Source organism: Hermetia illucens, chromosome 1 (genome assembly GCF_905115235.1).
Source record: "Hermetia illucens chromosome 1, iHerIll2.2.curated.20191125, whole genome shotgun sequence".
Lineage (NCBI taxonomy): Eukaryota > Metazoa > Arthropoda > Insecta > Diptera > Stratiomyidae > Hermetia > Hermetia illucens.
The window spans coordinates 188,070,807-188,094,532 of NC_051849.1; the positions used below are offsets into that span (position 1 = coordinate 188,070,807).

The 23,726-nt window shown below is 43.4% G+C and overlaps 1 protein-coding gene across 1 annotated transcript in view; it reads right to left on the reverse strand.

Annotated features, from left to right (window-relative positions):
* Window positions 1–23,726, reverse strand: part of LOC119654514 (zwei Ig domain protein zig-8-like) — a 570,111-nt gene that overhangs the window by 4,326 nt on the left and 542,059 nt on the right. Inside the window, exons 10-11 of the mRNA XM_038059957.1 lie at window positions 11,905–12,032; window positions 11,526–11,694 (exon numbers count right to left, since the gene is read on the reverse strand). Of these exons, the coding sequence (XP_037915885.1) occupies window positions 11,526–11,694; window positions 11,905–12,032 (297 nt within the window). The remainder of the gene's footprint in view (window positions 1–11,525; window positions 11,695–11,904; window positions 12,033–23,726) is intronic.

The window sequence follows — 23,726 nt, forward strand, 5'->3', positions numbered from 1 at the left end:
AGCTCCTGGACTCTCATATTTCGGGTGAACTCCCGTTGTATATGAGTACAGCTCGGTTATTTGCGGTTGGCCCCCCTAGTGGGAGTTTCATGGTGGTTGTGGTTATGCTCAAGCGAGAAGAGACCTTCGGGCCTCGACGTGGTGTTGCATATCAACACGGGTGCCGTACTCCATAGTTCGGTAGAGATTTAGGTAATTCTTGCATCCACCAGTATGAATGCTAAGCCATGCACTTGGTATAGACTGGTACCGTTTTTGCTTGTCTCAGCGGGGCTCTGATTGTGGTCACAAAATCAATCCGTGTCTGAAGAGGACCGTAGGATTAAGTCTCACGATAGGTGCCTATGTAAAACACCATGGGCTTCGCTGTACAAAACTATGATCTTGCAAGTCCTTATGTATTCCTCAGAGACCTGGGTTCATAGCAAAAAAATGGCAAACTTTTAGCCGGGTTCCAGCGAAGAACCCGCATCCTCCGGAGAATTTTTGGCCCCTAGATGAGGGTGGACGATTTCATAGCCTGCATAACGACGAAGTCTATAGGCTATACTATGGCCGTGTGGTTGTGGATAAAATCAGGCTCAACAGGTTGCGGTGGGCGAGTCACTTAATCCGTATGGATGAAGATGATCTAGCCCGGAAAGTCTATGAGGACAATATCTATGGTAGAAAAAGAGGATGAGGCAGACCCTGCCTAAGATGGAGCGATGGTTTAGGTCAGGACGCCAGACAGCTTTTTGGGATATTGAATGTGTGGATTTCGGCTTGAAACTGGGGTGTTTGGAGTTCCTTATTAAGGCAGGCCTAGACCGGATACCGGTTGTTGCGCCATTCATGATGATGCCGAAGATCGGATTCATTACAAATCTTTGACAATCCAAAGTCGATCGTTATCAATTAAGGAGCAATCTTCACATCAAAAAGATTATATATTATTTGGATGGAAAGTAGAGCCAAAACACAAAGCGGCACGGCAGGTACTTCAATCGACCCCTCTATACTGGGTGTACCGTTTATGATGCTATAAAATTTAATTGTGGATAGTACCACTTGTCTGAAGAAAATTGGTCCCTGGAATGTGCACGCTATCTTTTACAGTTACAGAGTTTAGCACTTTTCATGAATAGTGTCATAAAACTTGACCTTCCCAAAAGAATTACAATTTCCCACTCCGCCAATCATGTAATCCCAGATTTAGTACCATTTTCGAAATCTACATAAAATTTCTATAAATCGATATTTTTCAATTGCAAAAGTTATCATCCCTTCGAAGATATAACTGTTTAAATTTTAAGGAAAAAGTTCAAAATTGGTATTTTATCTACCTCTAAAACTAACATATTTAAGTGAAATTGTAGTTTGGAGGAAGCTACCTGTCTATCAATTTTAGGCTAGACTACAAACAGCAGATAAAAATCTCATTAAAAACCTGCTACGAAAACCAGAGTTTCATATTGCCACGGCCAACAAACTAGGTAACCACCAGCCCTAGGTAGTAATGTTTACACCACAAACTAAGAATTACGCATTTAACTATGACCTTCGGTCCACAAACATACGTGGGCCTCTCCAGACGGGACCACTTTCAACCAAATTGACCACGTGTTGATCGAACGCCGCCACCTCTCAGCCTTGATGAATGTCAGAACATATAGGGGGGCCAATATAGACTCGGATCACCATCTCGTTGGCATGGTGCTCCGAGCTCGAATAACAATACCACCTAGAATCCCCTCTGACAAGCAGGTGAGAGTGAACACTGAAGCCATCCACAACACAACCCTCCGCGACACCTATAAGAGGGAAATGGATGCCGCAATAGCCGCAGTCAATAGAGGACCTAGAGATGAAGCATCAACTAATGATCTTCACAACCACCTGAAGAACGTTATCATGGATACGGCCACAAATATACTTGGCCCCAGCCGCAAAAGGAGTCGGAACGGCTGGTTTGACGATGAATGTAAGCTAGCAACGGAACGGAAGAATGCCGCATACCGAGTAATGTTGCATTCTCAAAGAACGCGGGCACGCGCAGAGACTTATCACGAACTCCGTCGAACGGAGAAGCGACTTCACAGACGGAAAAAGGAAGCCTGGGAGAACCAACAAGTCTGTGAACTAGAAAAGTACAGGGAGCAACCGCACCAGGCGCGGAAGTTTTACCAACAAGTCAGCAGGATGAAGCCTTATACACCTCGATGCTCATCCTGCCGAGACAAAGAGGGAAATCTGATTTCCGACAGAATGGGCATATTAGAGCGATGGGTTGAGTACTTTGATGAGCTACTGAACAACCAGAACATCGGCGAGTTGGAGGTCCCGCCAACTGAAGACGACGGACAAATACTGCCACCACCAAGTTTAGGAGAAACAGTCCGTGCAATTCATCGGCTAAAAAATCATAAGTCGCCAGGAGCCGATGGAATTACAGCCGAATTGGTTAAATATGGAGGCGACCAGTTACACCAAGTGGTTCATCAACTTGTGCTCAAGGTATGGGACAGCGAATCAATGCCTGACGATTGCCAACGAGGCATTATCTGTCTCATACATAAAAAGGGAGATATCACACAGTGCAGCAATTATAGAGGTATCACGTTGCTGAGTACCATCTATAAGATATTCTCCACTATCTTGCTAGGCCGGATAGCCCCATACGCCCAGAACATCATTGGCCCATACCAAAGAGGCTTCACTCCAGGCAAATCAGCAACAGATCAGATTTTCTCTCTGCGGCAGGCGATGGAAAAACTGTTGGAATATGGACAACAGTTGCACCATCTGTTCATCGACTTTAAAGCCGCCTATGATAGCATAGCCAGGGTAAAACTGTACACGGCCATGAGAGAATTCGGTATCCCGACGAAATTAATAAGACTGACTAGGCTCACCCTGACCAATGTGCGAGGCCAGATAAAAGCAGCAGGATCACTCTCAAGACCATTCGACATCAACAACGGTCTACGACAAGGGGATGCGCTATCATGCGTCCTCTTTAACCTGGCCCTCGAGAAGGTGATCCGTGATGCTGAGGTGAATGCTAGAGGTACGATCCTCTTCAAGTCCACCCAACTACTGGCCGATGCTGACGATATCGACATCATGGGAAGAACCACCCGAGACGTACAAACTGCCTTCATCCAGATCGAGCAGGCGGCGCGAGATCTTGGGCTGCACATCAATGAAGGCAAGACAAAATACATGGTGGCAACGTCAGCACCGAAGACGAATCAACCAACAACATCAAACCGCACTGGTCAAACACAAGCACGAACAAGAATAAGGATAGGGGAATACAACTTTGAGACCGTTGACAATTTCTCCTATCTAGGGTCGAAAATCACAACCGATAACAACTACGATGATGAATTCCGCGCACGGTTGTTGTCAGCCAACAGAGCCTACTTCAGCTTACAAAGACTGTTCCGCTCGAAACGTCTCACCATAGGGTCAAAGCTCTTACTGTACAAGACTATGATCTTGCCAGTCCTCATGTATTCCTCGGAAACTTGGGTCCTTAGCAAGAAAAATTGCGAACTCTTGGCCGCGTTCGAGAGAAGAATCCTCCGAAGAATTTTTGGCCCCCTACATGAGGATGGACGATTCCGTAGCCTACACAATGACGAAATCTATGAGCGATACCATGACCGTCCGGTTGTGGATAAAATCCGGCTCAATAGGTTACGGTGGGCGGGTCACTTAATCCGTATGGATGAAGATGATCCCACCCGGAAAGTCTATAAGGGCAATATCTATGGTAGGAAAAGAAGACGAGGCAGACCCTGCCTAAGATGGAGCGATGGCGTGGGCCAGGACGCCAGACAGCTTTTAGGGATATCGAATTGGTGGACCTCGGCGCAAAACCGGGATGTCTGGAGTTCCTTATTAAGGCAGGCCTAGACCGGATACCGGTTGTTGCGCCGTTGATGATGATGATGAAGTCGCTGCATTACCTTCAGATCGATCAATTTGATTCATATCTTTCAACATGCTCCCCGGTTCAATCTAAATCTTTTTACGTCGGCTTCCTTCAGAACCGCAATCCAAAAAGTGTTTTCAGTTTCATCCCGTATTAAGCAAACCATTTACCATCACATTATGCAATCAAACGAAATTAACAGTTTCCTATGATAAATAAGATTCTAGCAAAACTTACCGCCGGTAATTAAAGATTAATGTGACTGTATTCGCGATCCGTAACTTTCATTTAGATTATACATATGTATACCAGGCATAATTACGTATTTAACAATACTATACTTCATGTAAATCGTTTTTACACCTCATACGTCAAATTAGTAGAACGTGCTATAGTTACCTCCTTCGACTTTTCCTAATTTCCCCCCAGAAGTACCGACTGAGTACCGTCTCAGCTCCTTAAATTAAGGCAAAGCTGATACCTTCGTGAAAATAGATTACATCTACGATAAAAGCTCGAACGACACGTGAACCCTTATTAATGGCACGCGGAAGTAATAAGCGCAAATTCGATAATAAATTTTCAGGAGTGTTGCGGAAGTTGTTGTGAAATTAGCTACGCCTTCTTCGATCCAAACCGGGGAGCCAACTTTCATGAATGGCACCATCATTATCGGGAAAACAGCTCCGAACTTTTTTGAAAGGTCTTCGAACTTACTTTAACTCGCAGTCATCTCAGCTAAGGTCTCGACGAAAATTGTTCAGAAGAGGGAGGGAAGGGTGCGGAAACCGGGTAATGGATAGATCTGTCTATATTATATGTACCAGCACCTCCTGCTACTATAGTAATGAATTTGAATTATACTTTCCAATTATGAGTACGCGATTTATGTCGTTTCGGATTTGTTGAAGAAATAAATTTGGATTAAATTATCGCATGATTTGACTGACCCACTGAGTCCGCCCAGGAAAGATGGTGGGTAGTGCTGTATAAGCAACAGTTAATTTCGTCCTGTCCATAGATGACTAAGCGGAACTTTCAGTGGATGATTTATAAATTACGAATTCATATCTAAGCTGCTGCTCTGAAGCTGCAGAATGGTGTTACGTTTAATTAATTCAGAAGGTAGAGTATGGATTTTAACTACACTCTGTTCCAGTTCTCATCTTTTCTTTCGGATACAAGTTGAATAGTACATGCACATAACGAACGTAAATTCGAGTGAAAAGGGTGATATCTTTCTTTAGACTTGCTTTCATTTATTTCACTTTGGCCAGAAAGTTATTCCAATTTCTTCTTAAAGTAACAATTGACTCCTTCCTCCTATCCCTCTCATTGACTTCTTCCTTATTTGCAGCAAATATATATGTTTCTCCCTTGTCTTGAGTTAATCTATTGGCCATATTCATTTAATCGTACCCCGTATTTCCTATTTTCCTATTACATACAGATCTGATATTTATAGTGTCCTAGGCTTTGCGACATAGGCAGGACAACTACCTCCTTTGGCAATTCCCATTCCGATATTCATCCACATCCAATATTTAAAATGATTAATTTTCTTCATTTGAAAAAAACCTAATAAATGGTCGCTTTCCCCTAAATCCAAGAATCCATTTTCATTTGAACAGTTAAAAATTTTATTTATTAATAATTTTTGAATGGTGCAAATGAAAATCGACTGAGCAAATTGTTCGTTGACCCTTCTGCTTGCATATAAACGGGCCCAGGTTACATACTAATGAATGCGGGCAAAGTGATTGGCCTTTGTTTAGACGAATTGGCATGCCGTTTGAGAGGAAATTTGACGTAGTTTTGCTTTTACTTTTGACTTGGAATTTGAAGTTCAAGGTCGGGGTCAGCAAAAGTAGGGATTAGCGGAGTCCGGACCGGCTAATGAGATTGGGCGTGAAGCTGTATAAATTCCCTGTAATGCGCATTATCATGCTATGTACCTACTAGTGTTAATGTGCCATTATATATATTTTGTTTAAGCATTTCTCCCCAATATACAGACATTTAAGTGAGTGCGCATTGCATAATGCGTAAAATTCAGCTAGTCGTTGCTCTGGCGAATTGATGAGGGTCAACCGGTCTATGAGAAGGGCACGGCGGAAGTGGGTGTCTATTTGAATTTCGGCAATTGACTGATGGATCATTCAAATCAAAATCGAAGGCAGAATTGCTCCCTTCAATCTGTTATGTCTGCCTAAAGTTTCTGGGAAAACTCGAGAAAATTGTTAGGATTTAAGGGTTACGTCGGGTTAGTGTTCCGAGCACCATCGGTTGTAAGTAGTAGAAATCTCCTTCTAGGCTTCGCTGTATAAAGTATCACACCTTGGGAGCATAAACTGGAACTCGAGGAAGGAGCTTCAAAAACGTTGATGGGTACATTTTGTATGTATAGAACCGTCAATTTTGCCCGCTTATCGCAATACCTGCGCATAGAGGCTTATAAGAAAAACTCTACTTGGCAACGATTCGCCTCCCGAGTTCATCATCTCTACTCTTTTTGAGTCACCCGATCAACATGTTCTAGGGTTCCCTAGGTAGTCATATACCTACCACCTCCCCTTAAAATATGCGCTTGGGAACTCTTCTGATGTCTATCCGCTCTACATGAATGGTGTCCTCTGGTTCGTCGGCTAATAGGTAGATCTCACTGTTGTTTAACATTCACCATCCACCTTCCGCCCTTACTTGGCTTGAGATTGTCATGATTACTCAACGTTCGGGAAAGTTTTTATTTTTTAAAAGCAGTAGCAGGAAACAGGATGATTCGCCTTTTCGTATTGTCTATTTCGTTATTGACCTTTCTGAAAGTTTTGTCTAGGGGCACAGAACTGTTTTGGGTCACGACTTGTCTGATTGACGTCTTTCATCTATTTTGTGTCATAATTTTGATCTTCCCGTGATTTATTTTTGTGGTCCAACGTCCTCCGCTACTTCGTTGACCTTCATCAGGGCCTGTTTTGCACTCTCTTTTGCACTATCTAGGATCATTTTTGTAATAGCATATATATATATCAATACCGTAGTATGACTGTTTAAATTCAACGAAAATCGGTGGCTATGGACGCTATATTCATAACACTTTTTCAGTATTGGCTTCATTGAAATTGGCCCTTTATCTGTTGCAATTTGTCTCGCAGTATGAATATACCTCCCTGAAATACATGCTACTATTCCTTCGGTTCTGTGTCTCGGTTTTCGGCTTAATTTATAATGAAAAAAAAAACAAAAAATTTTATTTTTAAATGCCGAATAGTGAGTTTTTTATTCCTCATATACCATGCTTATGGTCCAGCTTGTCCTTAAATACCTAAATCCAGACCTTAATTGCTAGTTAATTTTATTATCTAACCGAAAAAGCCAAATGTTGACGTTTCCTAAATCACTGTTAATCTTTTTTTCCTCATGTATCTTGTGGATGATGAAACTCTGTAATGAGTCCAATTTGCGGAAGTAATCAACCTCCTTCATTACCCTTATTATGTTTCTCCTCAATGATGTGCCTGACTGCCAATGATTTGAGGCATGTGTTGGTCTGCTTTTTGCTTTCGCCAGATTTGCTCCCTTATATGTTCCTTGAACCTCGTTGTTAGCAATCTACTAGTTTGCCCTATATATGATTTTTTATAATCGGTGCTGGTTATCTGATAGATTCCGTTTTTCTCGCTGTCTTCCTTGGGGTCCTTAACGCTTCGTAAACGTGTCTTCAGTTGATGAGGTCTGCTGGTAGATGTCACTTCGATGTCACGTTTCTTTAGGATGTTTTTCATCTGGTAATTAATTTAGGATGATAGGAACTCCACGTTTTTTAGATCGTCCCGCTTGTTCTAAAAATGTCGTCGGGTTATTCCTTTCCATTTTCGTCATTTTTTACTGATTATTCCTTCTATGGTCTTCCTGTTGAACCCGCTTTTTTCGCAGTTGCTCAGTATTCTCGTTTGACTAGTGCGATTTGTTGTTGATTCTTTGTTCTTTGGCGCCGATGTTGCCATCATATCATCATCATCATCAATGGTGCAACAACTGGTATCCGGTCTAGGCCTGCCTTAATAAGGAACTCCATACATCCCGGTTTTGCGCCGAGGTCCACCAATTCGATATCCCTAAAAGCTGTCTGGCGTCCTGACCTACGCCATCGCTCCATCTCCGGCAGGAGCTGCCTCGCCTTCTTTTCCTACCATAGGTATTGCCTTTATAGACTTTCCGGGCTGGATCGTCCTCATCCATATGGATTAAGTGACCCTCCCACCGTAACCTATTGAGTCCATTATCCACAACTTGACGGTCATGGTATCGATCACAGATTTCGTCATTATGTAAGCTACCGAATCATCCATCCTCATGTAGGGAGCCAAAAATTCTTGGGGGGATTCTTATCTCGAACGCGGCCAAGAGTTCGCAATTTTCTTGCTAAGGACCCAAGTCTCCGAGGAATACATGGGGACTGGCAGAATCATGGTCTTGTACAGTAAGAGCTTTGACCCTACTGTGAGACGCTTCGAGCGGAACAGTTTTTGTAAGCTAAAATAGGCTCTCTTGGCTGCCAACAATCGTTCGCGGATTTCATCATCGTAGTTGTTATCGGTTGTAATTTTCGACTGTAGATAGGAGAAATTATCAACAGTCTCAAAGTTGTAGTCTCCTATCTTTATTCTTCCCGTTTTACCAGTGCGGGTGGATGTTGTTGGTTGGCTGGTTTCCGGTGCTGACGTCGCCAGCATATATTTTGTTTGCCTTCATTGATGTGCAGCCCAAGATCTTGCCTTAATTGCCGCCTGCTCGATTTGGATAAAGGCAGTTTGTACGTCTCGGGTCGTTGTTCCCATGATGTCGATATCGTCAGCATAGGCCAATAGTTGGGAAGACCTAAAGAGGATCATACCTCTTGCATTTACCTCAGCATTACGGGCCACTTTCTCGAGGACCAGATTAAAAAGGACGCATGATAGGGCATCCACTTGTCGTAGACCGTTGTTGATGTCGAATGATCTTGAGAGTGACCCTGCTTCTTTTATCTGGCCTCGCACATTGGTCAGGGTCAGTCTAGTCGGTCTTTTCAATTTAGTTGGGATACCGAATTCTCTCATGGCCATGTACAGTTTTACCCTGGCTATGCTATCATAGGCGGGTTTAAAGTCGATGAATAGATGGTGCAACTGGTGTCCATATTCCAACAGTTTTTCTATCGCTTGTCGCAGAGAGAAAATCTGATATGTTGCTGATTTGCCTGAAGTGAAGCCTCTCTCTCCGGCCTAGCAAGATAGAGGAGAATATCTTATAGATGGTACTTAGCAACGTGATACCTATATAATTGCTGCGCTATGTGATATCTCCCTTTTTATGTATGAGACAGATGTTGCCTCGTTGCCAATTGTCAGGCATTGATTCGCTGTCCCACACCTTGAGCACAAGTTGATGAACCACTTGGTGTAACAGGTCGCCTGCCTATTTAACTAATTCGGCTGTAATTCCATCGGTTCCTAGCAACTTATGATTTTTAAGCCGATGAATTTCACGAACTGTTTCTCTTATACTTGATGGTGGCAGTATATGTCTGTCGTCATCAGTTGGTGGGACCTCCAACTCCAACTTTCAACTTCCAACTTGCGCGCCTGGTGCAGTTGCTGCCTCTACTTTTCTAGTTCACAGACCTGTTGGTTTTCCAAGGTTTCCTTTTTCCTTCTGTGAAGTCGTTTCTCCGCTCGATGGAGTACGTGATAAGCCATTCCGACTTTCTTCGTGATTGGGGCCTAGTATGTTTGTGGCCATATCAATGATAACGTTCTTTAGGTGGTTGTGAAGATGATTCGTCGAGGCTTCATCTCCAGGATTTCTGTTGACTGCGGTTATTTCGGCATCCATTTCCACCTTATAAGTGTCGCGGAGTACTGTGTGGTGGGTGACTTCAGTGTTAACTCTCACCTGATTGCCAGAGGGTATTCTAGGTGATGTTGTTATTAAGCTTTGAGCATCATGGTAACTAGATAGTTACGGGAGTCTGTATTGGCCCCTTATATACTCTGACATTTATCAAGGCTGAGAAGTGGGGGCTTTCAATCAGCCCGTGGTCAATTTGGTTGAAAGTGGTCTCGTCGGGAGGGCTCACCTGTGTTTGTGAACCGCTTTCCGCATAAACCAGGCACTTCGAACATCCATTTCGTATGACATCGTTAATTGAATAATCCAAAGTCCATTATCATTGCTATCCTTATGTAAATAATGGAAGCCGAAGTATCGCCTGAATACGAGCTCCGTCCCTACTTGAGTGCTAAAATCCCCAACCACGATTTTAGGATCATACTAGGGTCAGTCTTTGAGGGTCCGCTCGACCGCCTCATAGAAGGTATCCTTCTCCAAATCTGCAGTCTCCTCTGTAGGGGCTGATCGTTAATGAGCCTTACATATATAAATTTGCCTCGGAACACAGAGCGCATAACCTTTCGCTTATATTTTGAAAGCCGCTGACAGCTGCTGTTACATCAGCTTGACAGTTCCTTCTCTGTACAGGGAGCGCAGGAAAGATACGAAAATGCCCAAATTGTTATTTCGTTTTCGTTACTGGGTTCGTGGCCATGTTGTCAATCCAGCCCGAGGCTCCTTTGGTGGCTTCGTAACGAGTTGTTTTCCTTGTAGGATTTTCAGCCCTACCCAACTCAGAACCTGGAGGACCAGTTGGCACAATTTGTCCCGTTTTTAGGCACGGCAGACTCGCCTGCATCCTTCTCCGTGTGTAGCTTTTCGTTAAGAAAGAGCTCTCAGCAGTCACCACGTTCATGCCCCTAGAAAGTTGATTTGCTCTTCCTGCGTGTAGTTTTCCTGGTTGGGTCTTTCTCTCCAATGCAGTACCTTGCCGGAAAGGACAGTGCATTTATATGTTCAACTAAATATGATAATATCTGAACCATGTACAAAGATATTCACATCAGATTCAGTGGTCCTGATACGAATTAATAACCTGTCTTCATTGAAATGGCATAGAGAGACCAGTGACTGATGTTCAGCCAGTCATTGATGGAATAGTTTGCCTTGCTATCATCAATGACTGGCTGATATCCTCTTGAGGACCGTAAAGCAATGCCAATTATCCAGATTAAAGGCATACGTCGTAGGTGTAATAAGATATATATCTTTTACCATTCAGAAACCAGTTTTCGAATCTTTACAATTTATAGCTGTAAATGTTGAATTATTCCTGTCGCCAAGCAAGGCTTTTATTTAGGATTTTGAGGGGAGTATATTACTTAAGCCTTGTTTGTTCTAAAAAGCAGTCCAGTCAGACCCATTGGCATCATTACGGAGCAGAGATTCTTTTTACTTCAAGAGTTTCAACCAAACGCTAGTAGTTTCCATTTCTGCGTAAAGTCGCTCTTTTTAAAGCATTAATGACTGGATCCCTCAAAGGATCGTGTACAACGTATACAAGGTATAACGAATATTTATTAATTCCCAGGTATTGCACTCGAATTATTTAGTAGGAATTTTTTTTTAATAAATGGATATATAAAAATCAACCCTTTAATTGTCAAAATCCAAAAAATAAACAGATAAAATTCCCAGAGGACAAATTAAATAAATAAAGTTGATAACTTACCGTTTAGTACGTGAACATTAACCGTCTGAGGATTAGCATTCGATGGCGAACAGGTGTATTTTCCGGAGTCCGAAATTCTAGCCCGTTGTATTAGCAAGTAGGATGTTGTTATGTCACCCTTCTCCGTAATTACGGACACCCCTCCACGAGGTGAGTCGTAATTAATTTCCTGTTGGGACGGTTGTTTATAATCGATTAGTACTTTATGGAACAGCCGAATAGCACAGGTTTGGGCCCATAAGGCTTAGGTCGGCCAATTCCTAGAACTCTGGAGTCCTTGCAAACAATTCCTGGGCATTCCAATGGAAATCTCCCAGGATATGTTTGTACATCCATGTGTTATTTGGAATTTATGGGAGGCGATTTAGTTTAGACTTACCTCGTTGTTATGTGTCCAGTGGATGACGGCTGGTGGTTCGGGCAGGTGTCGAACGATGCATGTTAGATTTACTGTGGACCCTGTGTCTATGTACAAATCTGGCCACCCTACGATAGTCGTTACTGGTTCTGCTCATATGTTGGGGTACATGCGAGAAAGAAGAAAAATAGATGAAATCACTCATTTAGGGTGCAGTACGGTGTTTGTACTGTAGAACTGGGTGAATGGGGACACTTGTGTAACCCACATACTGTTGCCTTTTTCAACTCGAGTTTTATTCTGCGAATTCAGTGAAAAGGTAGAATTTTCACTTGAGCGAGCACAACTTGTAACTATATTGTGGTTTGTACAAAAATGTGTGGGGAAAATGTTTGGAGAGGATTTTTCGTGCATGAAAAGGAAACAAAGCTGCTACCCAAATCATATTTGCTTTTAGAGCCTTACATACAGTTGAAAATGTAACGAGTGTTTGCATTATTTAGGGAATTTAGATGCGACTGAAAAAGTTGCGGTATTCGTACCTTAAAATCCAGTGAGAGTGAATTACAATTTAGTTGGAGAGTATTACGAATATTACACTAGTTCATTGTATTCGACAGAATAAATCCGATATGAGTTTCAGTTTGTTACATTTAGTTGTGGAAAAGTTATAATTCCTATCGAATAAGTCCTTGCCTTTTTTCCTGATCGAAGAAAAAGTATGTCATTGCAGGTATTAATCATCGCTAGCCAGCACTTTTTAAGGTTATAATCTTATTAGAATCAATTCAATGTCTGTCTGTCTGTCACACGAGATTTCCTCTTCACGCAATTCGGTGAGGATATGTGGCCTGTGAACCGAGTTGCATCATTTTGTGTTCGATTTAAAGGGTGCTTCGCGATACGAAAGGGGGAACAGCGTTTTTCATAGAACATCTCCTCCTTCAACTGGATAGGAATTCCGAAGTATCACTCCGCAGATCAGCCGCGAATTGTTACGTAGGAAAATTACTTTGGCATGTTCTCGTTTGTATAGGGGCCGTTTCTGCTCAGCTCAAACGAATCAATACTAGCCGAAGGGGGCATTTTATAAGTTTCATTCAGCTTTAGGAGCTCATAAGAAATGACACCTAGTCAATTCAACCAACGATCGCTGGGCAAGCCCGCTAGGTAGTAAACGCTCTTTAGGGTGTTCATTCCAAGAGGCGGGTGGATAGACTCTAAACTGTTCAGGTATAAATAACAAGTCCCTGGAACGTGTATGGTTGGTTTCAGTCAGATCATTCTTTATCGTTCAGACCAAAAACCACGTGAATTTCAATAAAGCAAACCCCAATAAGCTTAGCAAGAATTTTGGGCGATTTTTTAAAAAAATTGTATGTTAATGGGCGGACCTAAGGTAGTGGCAACCATTATAATATTTAGCGTTGTCTTTTCATGCAAGATTTGGGTTGCGTCTAATCCCTCAAAGAAAATTTAGATGCCTCACCTTTTATACTATTTTTCATGCCTTAAGCTTTGCAAAACTTGATGGATAATCAGAAACCTTGGAGAATATCATTGGCACTGTCAAATATTAAAATTGAATACAACATAAAAATTTAAATGAATGGGAGCTAACTCAGAGCCTATCATGGTAATGCTAAAAAAATTAGCCCTTATCAAGGTTAAAGAATCATCCATCCGGTGGGGGCCATAAACTCTTCGGAGGATTCTTCTCTCGAACGCGGCCAAGGGTTCGCAATTGTTCTTGATAAGAACCAAAGCCATCATCATCATCAACGGCGCAACAACCCGCATCCGGTCTAGGCCTGCCTTAATAAGGAACTCCACACATTCCGGTTTTGTGCCAAGGTCCACCAATTCTATATCCCTAAAAGCTGTCTGGCGTCCTGACCTACGCCATCGCACCATCTCAGGCAGGGTCTGCCTCGTCTTCTCTTTCTACCAAAGATATTGCCCTTATAGACTTTCCAGGCTGGATCATCCTCATCCATAGGGATTGAGTGACCCGCCCACCGAAACCTATTGAGCCGGATTTTATCCACAACCGGAAGGTCATGGTGTCGCTCATAGATTTCGTCATTGTGTAGGCTACGGAATCGTCCATCCTCATGTAGGGAGCCAAAAATTCTTCGGAGGATTCTTCTCTCGAACGCGGCCAAGTTTCCGAGGGATACATGAGGACTGGCAAGATCATAGTCTTGTACGGTAAGAGCTTTGACCCTATGGTGAGACGTTTCGAGCGGAACAGTCTTTGTAAGCTGAAATAGGCTCTGTTGGCAACCGTGCGCGGATTTCATCATCGTAGCTGTTATCGGTTGTGATTTTCGACCCTAGATAGGAGAAATTATCAACAGTCTCAAAGTTGCATTCTCCTGTCTTCATTCTTCCCGTTTGATCAGTGCGGTTTGATGTTGTTGGTTGGTTGGTTTTTGGTGATGACGTCACCTTCGTTGATGTGCAGCCCAAGATCTTGCGCCAATCGCTTCCTGCTCGATCTGGATGAAGGCAATTTGTACATCTCGGGTGGTTCTTCGGGTGGACTTAAAGAGGATCGTACCTCTTACATTTACCTCAGCATCACGAATCACTTTCTCGAGGGCCAGGTTAAAGAGGGTGCATGATAGCGCATCTCCTTGTCGTAGACCGTTGTTGATGTCGAATGGTCTTGAGAGTGATCCTGCTGCTTTTATCTGGCGTCGCACATTGGTCAGGGTCAGCTTAGTCAGTCTAATCAATTTTGTCGGGATACCGAATTCTCTCATGACCGTGTACAATTTTACCCTTGCTATGCTATCATAGGCAGCTTTAAGAGATGATGAAGAGAACCCAAGTGCCCAACGAATAAATAAGGACTAGCAAAATCATTGTTTTGTGCAGTAACAGGTTCGACTCTACAGTGAGACATTTAGAGCAGAACAATTTTTGTAAGCTGACATAATCTCTGTTGGCAGCCAAGAACCATGTATAGCGGGTCTTGGTTGTGATTTTTAACCCAATATAGGTGGATTTATCAACGGTTTCAAAGTTTTCTCCTGTCTTTATTGTTCTCAGATAACCAATGCTATTTCGTGTTGTTGTTTCTTTCGTTTTCGGTAGTCCTGTTTCTACCATGTACTTCGTTTTCCTATCATTAATGTGTATCTTAAGATCTGCGCTGCTTGCTCGTGGTAGTTGAATAAAGTTTGTACATCTCTGGTTGTTATTTTTGTAATATTGATATCTCAGCACAAGTTAGTTGTTGGATGGACTTGAAGAGAATGGTGCCTCTCGCCTTAACATAACTTTTTCCAGGACTAAATAATAATAGGACATCCCCTTGTCTTAGACCGTTGTTGATGGTGAAAGGACTCGAGAGTAATCCCGCTGCTTTTAGGTGGCCTTACTTATTATTCAGGATCAGTTTATCCAGTTTTATCAATATAGTCGGGATACCAATTCTGGTTGCCGTAGGTCGTTTTGAAGTCGAGGAAAAGATGAAGAAAATGGTGACCCGATTCCAACAGTTTTTCCATCGCTTGTTGCAGAAAGAAAATATCTCTCGATTGCTGATGTACCTGGAGCGCATCTTTTCGGTATCTTTTGACAATATTTTCCATATATTTGGCTATACGGTTGAGGAAGATGAGAGGTTGTATCAAATTCAGCATGATAATACCTCTATAATAGCTGCACCGAGTGACATTTCTTTGGACAGATAATACCCCGGTGGCAATCATCAGGCATGATTCACTCTCCTAAACATAAGTTGATGAACCGCTTAGTGTGGTTAGTCACCTCCATATCTTTCCAAGGAGGCTACAATTTCATCGGCTTTGGCAACTTATACTCGTAATTTTCACGCCTATGAATTCCATGGATCGTTTGGTCGTTTTCTTTGTGCTTTTTCGTGACAGCATTTGTCCGTCATCTTCAGTTGGCGGGAGCTTTAACTGGTCGATATGCTGGCTGTTGAACAGTTCTCCATAATACTCAACCGATTCTTCCAATATTGTCATATGACCACAAAGCAGATTTGATTTTATGCCTCATCAGGATGATTATCGAAATGAATAGGGATTCATCCTGCTACTCTTTTGGTATAACTTCCGCCCTGATACCAACAGTCCCTGTACTCCGTTTTTCAGTCAGCGAATTGTGTTCAAGTGCCTCAGTTTTCGGAGATTGTTGTATTTCCCGATGTGGACATTTTTGTATTCCAATCATCATCGAACGAATCGTTCCAATTTTTTGTTATTGTTGACAAGTATGTTTATGGACGTAACAAAGAAATCATTCTCAGGTGACTGCAGAGGTCATTTGCTGATATTTCATCTGCAGGGCATTTGCTAACTGCGGTTTCTACGGGATCAGAATATACGTTTGCGTTCTGACATTTATTAGAGCTAAGAATGGCAACATTCCATTAACGCGCGGCCCTCTCCGAAGAGCTCTTATGTTTGTTGAACTCTTTCTGGCCAAACCATCCTTTTCTAAATACCATTTCCTGTTTTGGGGCTCGTTTTACTGCCTCATAGAAGGTATGCTTCTCCAACTCTGGTCGCTCCTCTGTAGGGATGAACGGTTAAGAAACGTATCTTTCGAAATTTTCCAGAGTACATAGCGTTTGTCTGTTTTCAAGGCCGATAAGAGCAGGCTTTTTTACCTGATTTCGAGCACATTCTTTACTTGGTGGCCGACTGTCACTAACCTTATATTGGGATAGGGGTACCGGTTAGCTATTAAACGGCTTCAATTCTGTACAGCAAATTCCATGAGAAAATGCGTAAATGGTTTGTCCATTTTCTTTACCGGATCCATCGTTTTAAAACTCATCCCCATCCCAACTCATGGATTAATTCCACTTGTAAGCGCAAGTACAGAAAGCAATAAATAAGCTGAGCGAGCAGCTGGGAGCCAATACTGTGGCTTCAATCGGGTTACTCAGGAAGGTAGAACACCATTTGACTGATAAGAAAGCACCACCGTTCCAATGTGCAAAAAGGAAAGTAGTCCAGGAGAGTGTTCAAATTACCGTCCGATCCGGGCCGTCCGATAAGGATTTTTGAACGCATTCTTAACAACCGTGTTGGAGACACCTTTCAAATAACCGTGAATTAAGCCGGTTTCTCAATAACTGCAGAACTACTAACGTAATGCACGCTGCGCGTTTATCTTGGAGAAAGACTATGGGAAACATCGTCCTCATTACATTGCATTTTCAGATTTGTAGAAAACATTTGACAATGCACCATAAGAACTCATATGGTATCCTTTGCGATAACACCTAGCATCAGAAGAACTCATACCCAGGGATAAATTGCTTCACCACAATCCGAAAAGTAAAGGTGAAGGGTAAAGTGTGGCGGGTGTATCAAAGCCGCATCGTGTCTCTGCCGGTGTTCGTCGAGGAAGCACCCTCTCATCGCTTCTCTTTGATCTTGTCATGGACCCCGTCACACAAGACATCCAAAGTCCAGTGCCCTATAAAGTGCTTTATCAAGATGGTGTTTTCGTAGCGCCTAATAGAAAAGATGATCTTCAACAACTTCTCCGAAAATGGAAGAATCGCTTGAAGTAACACTCGATCTGCTAACAATGAAAATAAAGGAGGTAGCTTGCAAAGGTATTCCTCCTCATTATGGATTAAAAGAGACATACATATACTGACTAAAGACTTGGACTTCCTGTCAAACAACACACATTATATATACGCCTATCTGTAGTTATGTTGCAACCTCTAAGCATGCTTTTAATATCACACCTGGGTAGACTTTTAGGGTGGAACGGTAAACGCGCACGCATGCAGGGACTAGCAGTCTTTAACAATAAGTTGAAGAACGGAGGTTTGTTTTCGCAGAATACGGTTACGTGGGATATCAAATGAAAAGTCTCAGTTAGCACTTTTTGCAACCAAAAAAAAAGTTTAATTCATTCCGGTTTTCGACATATTAGTTTTTTCTTTGAGTTGATATTGATGCTACAAGAATTACCTCATTTCCTTTAATCTGGCGATACCTCTTTCCGGTGAGTAGTACAGGTTCTCGCGCGAAACGTGGATGGGACTCACGGTAGAGCATAAAACCTGGGAAACGCTAGCTGAACCAACACCAACAGCTCTACTACCAAGCCCTATCTCCACCTCCCCATGGTGACCGGGAAATGGGAGCTCTTTCTTAACGAAAAGCTGCAGATGAGGATGGATAAACGCGAGTCACCCCCGCGGAGGTTAGGTAGGGCTGACAACCCTAGAAGGAAAACAACTTGTTACGAAGTACAGAGAAGGAGCTAATAAGCAGCTAGCCTGACCCAATATGAGGCTGATGTTGCAGAGTTGCAGGAGATACGTTCGACAGGGGCTGGTTTCCTGGAGAAGAGCCACTACACCATATATTATAGCGGCCATCCGGTAACCCATATGCTCGGTGTAGGTTTCTTAGTCAGCCAAAAAATGAAACCTGCTGTTATCGGTTTGAAAATATAAGCGAAAGACTATGCACAGCGAATTTAGAAATATAAGCCCAATAAATGTTCATACTTCAACAGAGAAAACTGCAGAGTCGGAGAAGGATATTTTCTACGAGGCAGTTGAGCGGACCTTTGAAGCCTGTCCCAAGTATGATATCAAAATCATACTTGGAGACAGTCAAGTAGTCCGTATTCGGGCAATATATCGGTTCTTATAGCTTATATATACCAATGATAACGGACTGCGTATTATTCAGTTATCAGTATCGCACGGAATGGTTATTGGAAGTATCTGGTTTGCGCGGAAAGTGGTCCACAAGCAAACGAGACCACTTTCAACCAAATTGACCAGGTGCCACCTCTTAGCCTTGATGAATGTCAGAACATATCCCCTATATATATCTAGACTCGGATCACTATCTCATTGACATAGTGCTTCGGGCTCGAATTACAATACCACCTAGACACCTCTGACAATCAGCTGAAACTTAACACTAAAACCATCCATAGCACAGTCCTACGCGACACCTATAAGAGGGAAATGGGCTTCGCAATAACCGCACTCAACAGGGGACTAGGGGATGAAGCCTCAACAAATGATCTACAAAACCACTTGAAGAGCGTTATGATTGCTACGGCCACAAACATACTTGGCCCCAGCCGCAAAAGGAGTCGGAACGGGTGGTGGTCAAAGGGCAGTATAGGTCCCAGGGCGAAACGTGGATTGGTACCTACGATGGAGCATAAAACCTGGGAAATGCCTGCTGAACCAACACCAACAGCTCTACTACCAAACCCTATCTCCACCTCCACGTGGTGACCGCTGGGAGCTCTTTCTTGACGAAAAGCTGCAGACGGAGAAGGATGAAGGCGAGTCTCCCGCGCCTTAAAAACGGGACAAATTGTACCAACTGGTCCTCCAGGTTGGGGGCTGGGTAGGGCTGACAACCCTACACGGAAAACAACTTGTTACGAAGCCACAACAGGAGCCTCGGACATGACGGATTTTAAAACGACGGACCCGGCAACGAACACGGAATAACGATTTACGCATTTTCTCATGGAATGTGCGCTCCCTGTACAGAGATGAAGCTGATGAGCAGCTAGCCGATACCCTGTCCCAATATAGGGCTGATATAACAGCGTTGCAAGAGATGAGATGGGCAGGGACCGGTTTCCTGGAGAAGAGCCACTACACCATATATTATAGCGGTCATCCAGTAAAGCATGTGCTCGGAGTAGGTTTCTTAGTCAGCCAAAAAATGAAATCTGCTGTTATCGGCTTTGAAAACATAAGCGAACGGCTACGCACTCTGCGCTTGCGAGGCAAGTTTAGAAATATAAGCCTCATAAACGTTCACGCCCCTATAGAGGAGACTGCAGAGTCGGAGAAGGATAACTTCTACGAGGCAGTAGAACAAACCCTACTTACTTACTTGGGGATTTTAACAGCCAAGTAGGGAAGGAGCCCGTATTCAGGCGATACGTTGGCTCCCATAGCTTACACGAGAAAACAAATGATAACGGACTGCGGACTATTAAATTAACAGGGTCACACGAAATGGTTGTTGGTAGTACCTGGTTTGCGCGGAAAGCGGTCCACAAACATACGTGGGCCTCTCCAGACGGGACCACTTTCAACCAAATTGACCACGTGTTGATCGAACGCCGCCACCTCGCAGCCTTGATGAATGTCAGAACGTATAGGGGGGCCAATATAGACTTGGATCACTATCTCGTTGGCATGGTGCTCCGAGCTCGGATAACAATACCACCTAGAATCCCCTCTGACAATCAGGTGAGAGTGAACACTGAAGCCATCCACAACACAACCCTCCGCGACACCTATAAGAGGGAAATGGATGCCGCAATAATCGCAGTCATCAGAGGACCTGGAGATGAAGCATCAACAAATGATCTTCACAATCACCTGAACAACGCCATCATGGATACGGCCACAAATATACTTGGCCCCAGCCGCAAAAGGAGTCGGAACGGCAGGTTTGACGATGAATGTAAGCTAGCAATGGAACGGAAGAATGCCGCATGCCGAGTAATGTTGCATTCTCAAAGCACGCGGGCACGCGCAGAGACTTATCACGAACTCCGTCGAGTGGAGAAGCGACTTCACATACGGAAAAAGGAAGCCTGGGAGAACCAAGAAGTCTATGAACTAGAAAAGCACAGGGAGCAACCGCACCAGGCGCGGAAGTTTTACCAACAAGTCAGCAGGATGAAGCCTTATACACCTCGATGCTCATCCTGCCGAGACAAAGAGGGAAATCTGATTTCCGACAGAATGGGCATATTAGAGCGATGGGTTGAGTACTTTGATGAGCTACTGAACAACCAGAACATCGGCGAGTTGGTGGTCCCGCCAACTGAAGACGACGGACAAATACTGCCACCACCAAGTTTAGGAGAAGCAGTCCGTGCAATTCATCGGCTAAAAAATCTTAAGTCGCCAGGAGCCGATGGAATAACAGCCGAATTGGTTAAATATGGAGGCGACCAATTACACCAAGTGGCTCATCAACTTGTGCTCAAGGTATGGGACAGCGAATCAATGCCTGACGATTGGCAACGAGGCATTATCTGTCTCATACATAAAAAGGGAGATATCACACAGTGCAGCAATTATAGAGGTATCACGTTGCTGAGTACCATCTATAAGATATTCTCCAGTATCTTGCTAGGCCGGATAGTCCCATACGCCCAGAACATCATTGGCCCATACCAAAGGGGCTTCACTCCAGGCAAATCAGCAACAGATCAGATGGAAAAACTGTTGGAATATGGACAACAGTTGCACCATCTGTTCATCGATTTTAAAGCCGCCTATGATAACATAGCCAGGGTAAAACTGTACACGGCCATGAGAGAATTCGGTATCCCGACGAAATTAATAAGACTGACTAGGCTGACCCTGACCAATGTGCGAGGACAGATAAAAGCAGCAGGATCACTCTCAAGATCATTCGACAACAACAACGGTCTACGACAAGGGGATGCGCTATCATGCGTCCTCTTTAACCTGGCCCTCGAGAAAGTGATCCGTGATGCTGAGGTAAATGCACGAGGTACGATCCTCTTTAAATCCACCCAACTACTGGCCTATGCTGACGATATCGACATCATGGGAAGAACCACCCGAGACGTACAAACTGCCTTCATCCAGATCGAGCAGGCGGCGCGAGATATTGGGCTGCACATCAATGAAGGCAAGAAAAAATATATGGTGGCAACGTCAGCACCGAAGACGAATCAACCAACAACATCAAACCGCACTGGTCAAACACGAAGAAGAATAAGGATAGGAGAATACAACTTTGAGACCGTTGACAATTTCTCCTATCTAGGGTCGAAAATCACAACCGATAACAACTACGATGATGAAATCCGCGCACGGTTGTTGTCAGCCAACAGAGCCTATTTCAGCTTACAAAGACTGTTCCGCTCGAAACTTCTCACCATTGGGGCAAAGCTCTTACTGTACAAGACTATGATCTTGCCAGTCCTCATGTATTCCTCAGAAACTTGGGTTCTTAGCAAGAAAAATTGTGAACTCTTGGCCGCGTTCGAGAGAAGAATCTTCCGAAGAATTTTTGGCCCCCTACATGAGGATGGACGATTCCGTAGCCTACACAATGACGAAATCTATGAGCGATACCATGACCGTCCGGTTGTGGATAAAATCCGGCTCAATAGGTTACGGTAGGTGGGTCACTTAATCCGTATGGATGAGGATGATCCCACCCGGAAAGTCTATAAGGGCAATATCTATGGTAGAAAAAGAAGACGAGGCAGACCCTGCCTAAGATGGAGCGATGGCGTAAGTCAGGACGCCAGACAGCTTTTAGGGATATCGAATTGGTGGACCTCGGCGCAGAACCGGGATGTCTGGAGTTCCTTATTAAGGCAGGCCTAGACCGGATACCGGTTGTTGTGCCGTTGATGATGATACCTCTTTTCGATTCCGCCAAACTCTCAGAGAACACACACACAAATATGAGGGGGGGGCATCCTCAATTAATTTTGCCATAAGACGACAAGTTAGGATGGTGACTCAATATAGATATAAGGCAGGAGAATAGTGGATTGGAGGTTTTATCTGTCAACGGGCAGCGGAACTGTATTTGTTGCGGACCAATTTCACGACTCTCTTTGGGTTTTTGGAGAAACTCTGCCCTCTGAATTGGTTTCGAGCGACTTGGATTGTCATATTCACATCGCCTTAATAGTTTATTTGTTGTAATTCCCTCTAGGACTTGTTTTTTGCCGATGGGTATGATTTTCGCCTGTTATGGAGTGGGGAAATGTGCTGTAATAAAGTAGTGATTAAAAAGTTATGACAGAGTGGAACTTAGGGTTTTAGCTTACTTGCTAAGGATTGGGGAGATTGGCAGGACTGAGATTTTCGATCTGGACTTGTGGACTTTTTGTTATTACGAAAAGAAATTATGGATTCAATTCAATTCTTCTGAGAAGGATTGAGTGGTATGAGGGTTAATTGCAGAGGGACGGAGTACCAGTTGGCTACCCTGTTGCCATTGAGGATAATGGTCGAGTTGTACCACAAACTGTGTTTGGTATTCAGTATGAGGAAGATTTGTATATTTTGGGTTCCTGGGAAGATTCTGAGATATTGCAATAGCCGTGTGAGGTCAGTTGAAGGGGGTTTGATTTGGACGATGATAAAGCAACGTGTTGTGAATGAGATAATCGTTTTCTCTAAGGATAGGGATTTGGAGGCTGGGACGAAAATTTGATTGACATCTATGTCGTTGGAAACTAGGATGGGTGTACCTATGCCTGGGCCTTTTAGAAAGTCCATGGTTCAGATTCAATTTTGATTCTATGAGGAGGAGGAAGTTGGGATTGTGAGTCCTGTAGAAATTAAGAAGTTCATATATTTTTTCTCTTCGCACAATTGAGTTGACGTTAAGCAATACCACTTTAGTGGAGAGACTTGAGACGGAAAAGATAGGAGTAGGCGAATGACGTGCAATAGTTAGTTGCACCTATTATATGACGAACCAAAAGCCACCATCCACATTTAAAATCCGGAAGTTCTAGTGAGCAGGCCATGTGAGGGTATAGACGACGGAGGAATTACAAGGCGTATACTTAAAAGTAACATAAAAGGTAAACGACCACCAGGATATCATCGAAACGGATGTGAGCAGCCAAAAGACCCCGCAAGCTACACGCAGATTTCTTCCTAAGATGACGGACACAGTCTCTCAACCGAGATGAATTGAGACGAAGGCTTTTGAAGACAAGGGTCAACATTAAGAATTAACAAAGATTGTTAGCTGTTTGTTCGATATGGAGTCCTGAAAACAAAGGATCATATCAGAAAACGAGTATATTTTATATCCTATTATATAGCT